The following is a 12,054-nucleotide window of genomic DNA, read 5'->3' on the forward strand; positions in this document are numbered from 1 at the left end:
CCATTCTCCTGCCTTCTCCCCGTAACCTTTGACTCCCTTACTAATAACGAACCAATCAACCTCAGCTTTACATATACCCAAAGACTTGGCCTGTGGCAATTAATTCCACAGATACACCAGCCTCTGGCTAAAAAAATTCCTCCTCATCTCTGTTCTAAATGGACATCCCTCAATTCTGAGGCTGTGCCCTCCAGTCCTAGACTCTCCCACTATAGGAAATAGCCTCTCCAAATCTACTCTATCTAGGCCTTTTAATATTTAACAGGTTTCAATTAGACACCCCACTCCCATTCTCCTAATCTCCAGCAAGTACAGTCCCAGAGCTATCAAACACTCCTCATGTGTTAACCCTTTCATTCCCAGGATAATTCTCAAGAACCTCCTCTGCATGTTCTCCAATACCAGCACATCTTTCCTTAGATAAGGGGCCTATGTTGCATTGATGCCACTGTGGAGTGGGCACAAGATGTCTGCAACTACTAACCCAGTGTGTGTGCTCAACCCGGAGCAGGACAGACACAGACACACTCACTACTCTGACATTTATGCTTCACAGGCTCTGGGCTTGTACTTGCTGATAGAGAGTAGGAGAATAAGGCATGAGGGATGTATAGAATCATGAGGGCAGTAGACAGGGGAATGAAGAACCAGAGGGCAGAGTTTAAAGGTGAGAGTGGAGAGATTTATGAGGAACACGGGGAAAACAAATCTCAGGATAGTATATGATGACATCCTCCAAGATGACCTCAACCTTGTCGTGGTTTGGAGACTTGCGTGTCTCAATGAGCCAGAGAGTTACGTTGGCTGGAATCAGGGCTTCATGTTTTGGCTCTTGGTCGGGTCACCCATGCCAAACAGGTCAAAGGGTAGAGGCCAGACTAAGAGTGGTCCACTGGTCCTCCAGATTTGGTGGTTCAGCTCAGGGCTAACAACCCTGACTGGTAAAAGAAAATTGTTTTGGAAACAGTGAAAAGAATCCTCCTACATCTGAGTGTGACGGTATTCCTGAGCCTCCTCCTGGGACTTGCATGACTGACAGTAGAGTGAAAATTGAGAGGAAGCTAATGACATGATGAAGGAAGCCCTGAACACCGCCAGCGATGGAGGGCCTTCATTGCTGCCCTAAACACCAGTGGTGTAACGAGCTGTAAGTAAGTAACATGGTGACATATATGTACTTCGATAATAAATTTACATTGAACTTTGAACTTCTGAACTTTGAGGAGCAACCTATTCACCTGGAGAGTCCCCAGTGTGTGGAACAAGCTGCCGGTAGACATGGGTGAGACAGTTACATTAACAACATTTAAACGACACATGGACAGGCAAGTGGATAGAAAAGTTTACAGCAGGGGTTCCCAACCTTTCTTGTGCCATGGACCCTGACCACTAACTGAGGAGTCTGTAGAGCCCAGGTTTGGAAGCCCTGGTTTAGAGGGATATTGGCCAAATATGGGCAACTGGGACAAGCTTAGATGGATCGAAGGGTCTGCCTCTGTACTGTTTGATTCTAATTGCTTCCTAACAAGCTCAAGAGCACGCATGACCTCCTATCCCCATGCAGCTGGCACGAGGAGCCGAGTGGCCTGCTGACCTGATAGCAGGTTCAGAAGGACTGAATGGCCTCCTCCCAGCACTGTGGGAGATTGACCTTCAGTGGAAGTGACGGCTCATACTTACGTAGGTATCATGGTCGTACAGTTCAACCACAATATCCGGTGGTTTAGTGCCGAAGAACCCGGGCTCACCGAAGATCTCTATCTCGTGGAAGATCAGCGTCTGGTCCCAGGTGGGGTTCAAGGTGCTTTTGATGGTCACCGTGGTCTGGCTCTGATGCAGGAACGAGACGATGGCGTATGGGTCTGTAACAGCACGGTAATCACTCTGTCAGAATCAGAATCAGGTTTCTTATCGCTGACGTACATCGTGAACTTTGTTGTTTCATGTGGCAGCAGTACAGTGTTAGACAAAATATTACTAAGACTTTAAAGATTAGCATCAAAACATACGTTGAAAAAAAGGCTTCATTTATATCAATGACCAACACAGTCTAGGATGAGCTGGTGGCAGCCCACAAGTGTCGCCATGCATTTGGTACCAACATTATATGTCCACAACTCACTAACCCTAATGCAAAGAGTTATAGAGGAATACAGCACAGAACCAGGCCCTTCAGCCCATCTAGTCCATGCCCAAACCATTTAAACTGCCTACTCCCATCGCCTTGCATTGGGGCTAGAACCCTCCATACCCCTACTATCCTTGAAGATTAGAAAGTTTTGACAAGAACAGGCCATTTGGCCCAACAAAGCTTGCCAAATTCACAGTCACATAGTGTGCTGAAATAACTATCGAGTTTAGATTTGAAAGTCCCTGAGGTACTACTCTCAACTACACAACTAGGTAGTTTGTTCCTTGTGTCCACAACTTGCTGTGTAAAGAAATGCTTCCTAATGTTAATCTGAAATCTCCCTTTAACCAGTTTCCACCTATGGCCCCGTGTCCTTGTTGATGGATTAATTTTTAATTAGCAACTGGCATCCACCTTATTTATTCCCTTAATGATTTTGAACACTTCTACCATGTGTCTTCTCGTTCTACGTCAACTTAGGCTAAAAAAATTTCATTCTTTCAACCTTTCTTTATAGTTCATACCCTGCAGACCTGGAATGAGTCTAGTCACCCGTCTCTGGACTCTCTCCAGTACTTTCACATCCCACACAAAATACGGAGACCAAAATTGTACGCGGTACTCAAGGCGTACAACTTTGAGTGCATTACAGATCTTAAGGAGAATGCCTCTGGACTTGCGCATGTCCAACTTTTTATTAGCCTTCCTAATTGCTTCTGTGTATTGTCTTGCTGTTGATTGTGATGTTGATATTGTTTACAAGGACACCTGAACCCTTCTCACACAGTGCACTTTCCAATTCAAGACCCCCATTGTATATTTATATCTAATATTTCTACTCACTATACATAATATTTTACACATTGAATTTCATCTGTCATTTATCTGCCCACATCTGGAATTTGTTTAGATCTAACTGTATTGATTTTGCAACCTGACTGTTATCAGCTCGTCGCCCTCATTTTGTGTTATCTGCAAACTTCACTAGTTTATTTGTTATGCGCTTAACCAAATCATTAATGTAAATTAGAAACAGCAGCGGAACCCCACTTTTAACATCTTCCAGGTGTGAAAATGATCTTCTCACCATAACTAACAAATACACACACAAGGTGCTGGAGGAACTCAGCAGGTCAGGCAGCATCTACTGAAAAGAGTACAATCGACGTTTCGGGCCAAAACCCTTCAGCAGGGCTGGAGAAAAGAAAGATGAGGAGTAGATTTTAAAGTTGCAGGGGGAGGAGAGGGATAAACACAAGGTGATCGGGATTGGGAGGAGTAAAGTAAGGAGCTGGGAAGTTGATTGGTGAAAGAGATACAGGGCTGGAGAAAGGGGAATCTAATAGGAGAGGACAGAAGGCCATGGAAGAAAGAAAAGAGTGGAGGGGAACCAAAAGGAGGCGATGGGCAGGAAAAGAGGTAAGGTGAGAGAGGAAAAAGGGGATGGGGAATGGTGGGGGTGGGGGGGCATTACCAGAAGTTCGAGAAATCGATGTTCACGCCAGAACTGCTCATGATACTCCGTGAGGCCTCCTCAATGCCCTATAAAGCCTCAACATTACATCCTGCTTTTATATTCCAGTTCAAATTATCTAGTCTGATAGCATGCATCAGTTCTCTCCATAGCCTCCATCACTCCAGAGAAAACAACCCATCTTTGACCATCCTCTCTCCTTTTAGCTCATAGCCTTGAATCCTAGTGAACCTGTGCACCCTCTCCAAAGCCTCTACACTGTTCCTGTAATGTAGTAACCAGTGACCCAATCACAGTTCCTTCTAAACGGCCGCGCAATGACTCAAACGCTCCCGTGCACATAGCCTTTGTTGCAGTGCAGCTGGAATTAGGCACGGCTAGAAAGAGTTTCACAAAACGTATGGAGATTTGCCATGGTTGTACTGCATTTCATTACACCCTTCAATCAATAAATAAAATCAAAAGTCTGTGATTTTTGAATTTTCATTCTAAATACTCAAAGAAAGCTTATTACCAAAACATATAAAATGCTGCTCAGGACGTGTAAAAATCTCCTGCTCAGAGATACGGGTGGTCTGCGCGTCTACAAAAATAATTAGAGGGAATGTTGGTCCCAACAAATCAAAGTTTGATACAGTTGCAATTTATAACTTTTCAACTTTCATACTCAAAGTCCAAACTGATGAAGGCAAGTATGTCATACACTTTCTTTAACATCCTGTCTACTTGTGTTGTCACTTTCAGGGAACTATAGACCTAGAACCCAAGATCGCACTGTACATCAATGTTCCTCAGAGTCCTATCATAAACTGCACAATTTCCTCATATGTTTGACCTCCTAAAGTGCGACATCTCACTCTTGTCAAGATGAAACTCCATCTCCGTTTATTTGGCCATATTTCCTACTGATCTACTTTTGGTAAATTTGTAAGTTGGTTTATTAATGTCACATTTGCAAGGTCCAGTGAAAAGTTGTTCTGCCTGTGATCCCTACAAATTACTTCATCAAAAGATCCAAAGTACATTCACTCTGCAGTACACAACTCTGTGTCTTCCCACAGACAGCCACAAAATAAAGAAAACCATGGAACTCATTCAAAGGAAAACATCAACCTGTCCCCCCCCCCCAAATCACAATAGAAAAATGAACAATGAGTAAACAGCAAAGAAAAAGTGAAGAACACAGAATATAAAACATCAAACCACAAAGTCATTGAAACAATCCGGGAATACTCAGTTCAGTTCAACCTAGATTGATGTTGTTCATTGTCTGCTGGCCACACGACACAGCAGTGTATTGAGGTAGCACAAGTGAAAACAATAAGAGTAAAGTGTTACAGTTGCAGACAAGGTGCATTGGCACAATGAGGTAGATCATTGTGGATAAGGCTCAGCACATCACAGCTTAGTGTGACAACTGCCCTGCCAGTGACCACGACAACAATCACCTCTCTTGCCTCTCTCAATAACTAGTGATAGATATCATCAGGTCTTGGAGACTTATCCACCTTAAAATTCTTCATGAGACCCAACATCTCGACCTTCTTGCTGTCAACATGTCCTGAAATATCTGCATGCCCGTCTGAACTCATGAAACGCCCATAAACCTCTCCTTAGCGGATGTACCCACCTCGCACTTCCTCTAAACCCAGACACAATTTCCCTTTGCTCATGAGTAGTCCCTCCTCTCCTCGGTTTTATTTTTGGACAAAATTTCAACTCGCCAAAGACATTTCATTACTCATTTTACCCCTGCTGATTCTCTGTTTTAAATTCTGAAAGATTACAGATTAGCTTCATGTGTCACAGGTACATCAAACCATGCAGTGAAGTGCATAGTTTACATCAAATCAACGAGAAGTTTCCTCTGTGTGGAAAATCTGCTCCTTCACATCTTTACAGTACCCTGCAAAAGCAAAAGTCTGAGGTGTGTGTGTGTGTGTGAGTGTGTGTGAGAGAGTGTGTGTGTGAGTGTGTGTGTGAGTGTGTGTGAGAGAGTGTGTGTGTGTGAGAGTGTGTGTGTGTGTGAGAGTGTGTGTGTGTGTGTGTGTGTGTGTGTGTGTGTGTGTGTGAGAGAGTGTGTGTGTGTGAGTGTGTGTGTGTGTGTGAGTGTGTGTGTGTGTGTGTGAGTGTGTGTGTGTGTGTGTGTGTGTGTGTGTGAGAGAGTGTGTGTGTGTGAGAGTGTGTGTGTGTGTGAGTGTGTGTGTGTGTGTGTGTGTGTGTGTGTGTGAGTGTGTGTGAGAGAGTGTGTGTGTGTGAGAGTGTGTGTGTGTGTGTGTGTGTGTGTGTGTGAGTGTGTGTGTGTAGTGTATATGTACAAATATACATCTATAAAAACATAAGAAATAGGAGCAGGAGTCGGCCATCTGGCCCATTGAGCCTGCTCTGCCATTCAATAAGATCATGGCTGATCTGGCCATGGACTCATCTCCACCTGCCTACCTTTTCCCCATAACCCTTAATTCCCCTACTATGCAAACATCTATCCAACCTGGTCTTAAATATATTTACTGAGGTAGCCTCCACTGCTTCATTGGGCAGAGAATTCCACAGATTCACCAACCTCTGGGAAAAGCAGTTCCTCCTCATCTCCATCCTAAATATTCTCCCCTGAGTCCTGAGGCTATGTCCCAAAGTTCCAGTCTTGCCTACCAGTGGAAACAACTTTCCTGTCTCTATCATCTATCCCTTTCATAATTTTATGTTTCTATTAGATCACCTCTCAATCTTCTAAATTCCAGCAAATACAGCCCCAGGCGACTCAGTCTCTAAGCCCCTCATCTCTGGAATCAACCTGGTGAACCTCCTCTGCACCACCTCCAAAGCCATTATATCCTTCCTCAAGTAAGGAGACCAGAACTGCACACAGACTCCAGGTATGTTCTCACCTTTACCCTGTTGCAGCATAATCTCCCTGCTCTTAAATTCAATCCCTCTAGCGATGGCCAACATTCCATTTGCCTTCTTGATAGCCTGCTGTACCTGCAAACCAGCCTTTTGTCATTCATGTACAAGCACTCCCAAGTCCCTCTGCATTGCAGCATGATGCAATTTCTTACCATTTAAATAATTCTCTGATCTTTCCTTTTTCCTTCCAAAATGGATGACTTCGCACACACCAACACTGTACTCCATCTGCCAGACGCTTGCCCACTCACTCAACCTATCTATATCTCTCTGCAGACTCTCCATGTCTTCTGCACAATTTGCTTTTATACTCAATTTTGTATCAAAAGCAACCTTAGATACACTAACACTTGGCTCCCTCTTCCAGGTCGTTAATGTATATTGTGAACAGTTACGGGCCCAGCACTGACCCCTGTGACACAACGCTCACCGCTGATTGCCAACCAGAGTAACACCCATGTATCCCAACTCTCTGCTTTCTATTAGTTAACCAATCCTCTATCCATGCTAATGCACCACCTCCAACCTTATCTTATGGAAAAATCTTTTATGTGGCACCTTATAGAATATCTTCTGGAAATCCTAAGGGTGCCTAAGACTGGTCCAGTACTGTATTTGTCAAGGTGGATCAGAGAGGGAGTTTGTAACTCCGGCGGGAGCAAAGGATGGTAGGAATGGTGAGGGTGGAGCGCTGTGGGACAGGTGGCAGAGAAGTTCCTGGATGGGGGGATGGTGCAGGATCAGATACATCCAGCTCTGAGACACCAGGCAAGGTCATTTGATTCCAAACAATTGGTGTATTAATCATTGTAGAATGTCTTCCTGCTGCTTCTTGCTTCCTCCCCTCTCCCTTCTCCTTTTCTCAATGATGATTCCCTTCTCCCTGCCCTCTCCCCACTCTCAGTCCACAATAGAGACCCGTATCAGAATCAGGTTTATCATCACGTCATGAAATTTGTTTTTTATGTGGCAACTGTGCAGAGCAATACATAAAGTTACTGTGCAAAAGTCTTAATATTCTTACTATCCATGGGACACAACATCTCCACCTTCTTGCTATCAAAATGTCCTGACATATATACAGTTGATATATACAAGCTCTATACTATATTATAGGTATCCGTTAGTCTCATGAGACCATGGATTTGTGCCTCGGAAGGTTTCCAGGACGCAGGCCCGGGCAGGGTTGTATGGAAGACCGGCAGTTGCCCAAGCTGCAGGCCTTCCCCTCTCCACGCCACCGATGTTGTCTAAGGGAAGGGCATTAGGACCCAAGCAGCTTGGTACCGGTGTCATCGCACAGCAATGTGTGGTTAAGTGCCTTGCTCAAGGACACACACAGCCTCATCTGAGGCTTGAACCAGTGACCTTCAGATCACTAGTCCGATGCCTTATCCACTAAGCCACGTGTCAGCACACTCTATACTATATAGAGGCATATATACCAACTGTATATATGCACCAAAGAATTTTGCACAGTACTGTACATCTTCTGAATGTGGGGGGAAACCAGAGAACCCTGAGGAAGCCAACACAGACTTGGGGTAAAGATACAAACTCCATACAGACAGCAAGAGGAATTGAACCATGATTGGTCATCATTACCACTACACTACTGTGCTGCCCATTTCTAAAAGACCATAAAATATAGGAGCATAATTGGCCATTTGGCCCATCGAGTCTGCTCTGCCATTCAATCATGGCTGATACTTTTTTATTACCCTCCTTAGCCCCAATCCTCAGCCTTCTTCCCATAACCTTTGATGTTGTGTCCAATCAACAACCTATTGAGTTCTGCCTTAAGTACACCCAACAACCTGGCCTCCATAGCTGCATACGGTAATAAATTCCATAATTTCACCATCCTCTGGCTAAAGAAATTTCTGGACCTCTCTAACTATGAAAATGGACAAGGGACAGCCAGTGGATGTAGTGTACCTGGACTTCCAGAAAGCTTTTGATAAAGTCCCACATAGGAGATTAGTGGGCAAAATTAGGGCACATGGTATTGGGGGCAGAGTACTGACATGGATTGAAAATTGGCTGGCTGACAGGAAACAAAGAGTAGCGATTAACGGGTCCCTTTCGGAATGGCAGGCTGTGACCAGTGGGGTACTGCAAGGTTCGGTGCTGGGACCGCAGCTATTTACAATATACATTAATGATTTAGATGAAGGGATTAAAAGTAACATTAGCAAATTTGCCAATGACACAAAGCTGGGTGGCAGTGTGAAATGTCAGGAGGATGTTATGAGAATGCAGGGTAACTTGGACAGGTTGGGTGAGTGGGCAAATTTATGGCAGATGCAGTTTAATGTGGATAAATGTGAGGTTATCCACTTCCGTGGCAGGAACAGGAAGGCAGATTACTATCTAAATGGAGTCAAGTTAGAAAAAGGGGAAGTACAATGAGATCTAGGTGTTCTTGTACATCAGTCAATGAAAGCAAGCATGCAGGTACAGCAGGCAGTGAAGAAAGCTAATGGCATGCTGGCCTTTATAACAGGAGGAGTTGAGTATAGGAGTAAAGAAGTCCTTCTGCAGCTGTACAGGACCCTGGTGAGACCCCACCTGGAGTATTGTGTGCAGTTTTGGTCTCCAAATTTGAGGAAGGACATTCTTGCTATTGAGGGAGTGCAGCGTAGGTTCACAAGGTTAATTCCCGGAATGGCGGGACTGTCATATGTTGAAAGATTGGAGCGACTGGGCTTGTATACACTGGAATTTAGAAGGATGAGAGGGGATCTGATTGAAACATATAAGATCATTAAGGGATTGGACATGCTGGAGGCAGGAAGCATGTTCCCGCTGATGGGTGAGTCCAGAACTAGAGGCCACAGTTTAAGAAAAAGGGGTAGGCCATTTAGAGCAGAGATGCGGAAAAACTTTTTCACCCAGAGAATGGTGGATATGTGGAATGCTCTGCCCCAGAAAGCAGTGGAGGCCAAGTCTCTGGATGCATTCAAGAGAGAGTTAGGTAGAGCTCTTATAGATAGCGGGGTCAAGGGATATGGGGAGAGGGCAGGAACGGGGTACTGATTGTGTATGATCAGCCATGATCACAGTGAATGGTGGTGCTGGCTAGAAGGGCCAAATGGCCGACTCCTCCACCTACTGTCTATTGTCTATTGTCTCTATCCTGAGGCTGTGTCCTCTAGTCCAAGACACCCCCACCATGGGAAACATCCTTTCCAGATCTGCCATGTCTAGACCTTTCAACATTTGAAAGATTTCAATGCAATCCCTCCTCATCATTTCTAGCACGTACAGACCTAGAGCTATCAAACGTTCCTCGTATGATAACCCTTTCACTCCTGGAATCATCTTTGTAAACCTCCTCTGAACCCTCTCCAATGCCAGCACATCTTTTCTTAGACAAGGAGTACAAAACCGTTCACAATACTCATGGAAAGGCCTCACAAGCGCCTTATAGAGCCACAGCATCTCATTCCTACTCTAGACCTCTTGAAATGACCTCTTGTATTCTAGACCTCTTGAAATGAATGCTAACTTGGCATTTGCCTTCCTCACCACTGACTCAACCTGCAAATTACCCTTCAGGGTGAAGGTTAATTTGCAAGGACTCACATCCCTTTACATCTCAGAATTTTGGATTTTCTCCCGATTTAGAAAATAGTCTGCTCATTTATTTTTACTACCAAAGTATATGACCACTCATTTTCCAACATTGCATTTCATTTGCCACTTTTTGCCCATTCTCCTAATCTGTCCAAGCCCTTCTGAAGCCAATCTGTTTCCTCAACACTACCTGCCCCTCCACCAATCTCCGTATCATCTGCAAACTTAGAAACAAAGCCATCTATTCATTGATATATTCAATATATTCATCTAAATCATTGATATACAGCATAAAAATAAGCGGTCTCAACACTGACCGCTGCGGAACACCACTAGTCACTGGCAGCCAAACAGAAAATGATCCTTTTATTCCACTTGCTGTCTCCCACCAATCAGCCAATGTTCTAACCATGCCAGCAACTTTCCTGTAATACCCATGGATTCTTAACTTGATAAGTGGCCTCATGTGTGGCACCTTGTTAAAGGCCTTCTGAGAGTCCAAAATATACAACATCGACTGCATTCACTTTATCTATTCTACTTGTAATCTCCTCAAAAGATCCCAACAGGTTTGTCAGGCAAGATATTCCCTTAAGGAAACCATGCTGACTTTGTCCTATCTTGTCCTGTGTCACCAAGTACTCCATAGCCTCAACAATTGACTCCAACATTTTCCCATCCACTGAGGTCAGGCTAACTGGTCTGTAATTTCCTTTCTTCTGCCTTCCTCCTTTCTTAAAGAGTGGAGTGATATTTTAAATTTTCCAGTCCTCTGGCACCATGCCAGCGTCTAATGATTTTTGAAAGATCATTTCTAATGCCACCACAATCCCTACCGCTACCTCTTTCAGAACCCTAGGGTGCAGTTCACCTGATCTGGGTGACTTATGGACCTTTAGGTCTTTCAGTTTTTTGAGCACCTTCTCCCTTGTAAAAGTAACTGCACTCACTTCTCTTTTCTCACATCCTTCAACATCTGACACACTGCTAGTGTCTTACACAGGGAAGACTGATGCAAAATACCCATTTAGTTCATCCGCCATCTCCTTTTCCTCAGTTATTATTTCTCCTGCCTCATTTTCTAGCGGTCCTGTATCTGCTCTCATCTCTCCTTTATTTTTTACATACTTGATGAAGCTTGTATTATCCAGTTTGATATTGTTTGCTAGCTTCCTTTCATATTTTGTCTTTTGCCTCCTAATGATTTGTTTAGTTTCTGTCTGTAGGTTTTTAAAAGCTTCCCAATCCTCTATCTTCCTGCTAATTTTTGCTTTGTTGCATGCCCCCTCTTTTGCTTTTACATTAGCTTTGACTTCCCTTTTAAGCCATGGTTGTACTATTTTGCCATTTGTGTATCTTTTTGTTTTTGGAATACATCTATCCTGCACCTTCCTCATTTTACCCAGAAACTCACACCATTGCTGCTCTGCTGTCATCCCTGCCAGCATCTCCTTGCAATTCACTTTAGCCAACTCCTTTCTCATACAACTGAAATACTGCTATGTCAGACTTTACTTTCCCCCTATCAAATTTCAAGTTGCACTCAATCATATTGTGATCACTGGTTCCTAAGGGTTCTTTTACCTTAAGCTCCCTAATGACCTCCGGTTCATTACATAGCACCCAATCCTGTATAGCTGGTCCCCTAGTAGGCTCAATGACAAACTGCTTTAAAAAACTCAACATTCAACAAACTCACTCTCTTGAGATCCATTACCAGCCCAATTCTCCCAATCGAACTGCATGTTAAAATCTCCCATGATTATCATAATATTACCCTTTTGACTCGCCTTTTCTATTTCTAGTTGTAGTTTCTGGTCCACATCCCAGCTAACTTTGGGAGGCCTGTATATAACTGCCATCAGGGTCCTTCTACCTTTACAATTCCTTAACTGAATCCATAAGAATTCAAGATCTTCCAATCCTACATCACATCTTTCTAATGACTAGATGCCATCCTTCA

At 43.9% G+C, this 12,054-nt stretch overlaps 1 protein-coding gene across 6 annotated transcripts in view; it reads right to left on the reverse strand.

Moving 5' to 3' along the window:
• dysf (dysferlin, limb girdle muscular dystrophy 2B (autosomal recessive)) overlaps nt 1–12,054 on the reverse strand; it is a 400,698-nt gene that overhangs the window by 136,609 nt on the left and 252,035 nt on the right. For all 6 annotated transcript variants that reach the window (XM_059965797.1, XM_059965801.1, XM_059965798.1 and 3 more), the window contains one exon: nt 1,681–1,862. In XM_059965797.1, coding sequence (XP_059821780.1) covers nt 1,681–1,862 — 182 coding nt within the window. The remainder of the gene's footprint in view (nt 1–1,680; nt 1,863–12,054) is intronic.

This window comes from Hypanus sabinus, chromosome 3 (genome assembly GCF_030144855.1).
Source record: "Hypanus sabinus isolate sHypSab1 chromosome 3, sHypSab1.hap1, whole genome shotgun sequence".
NCBI classification, from domain to species: domain Eukaryota; kingdom Metazoa; phylum Chordata; class Chondrichthyes; order Myliobatiformes; family Dasyatidae; genus Hypanus; species Hypanus sabinus.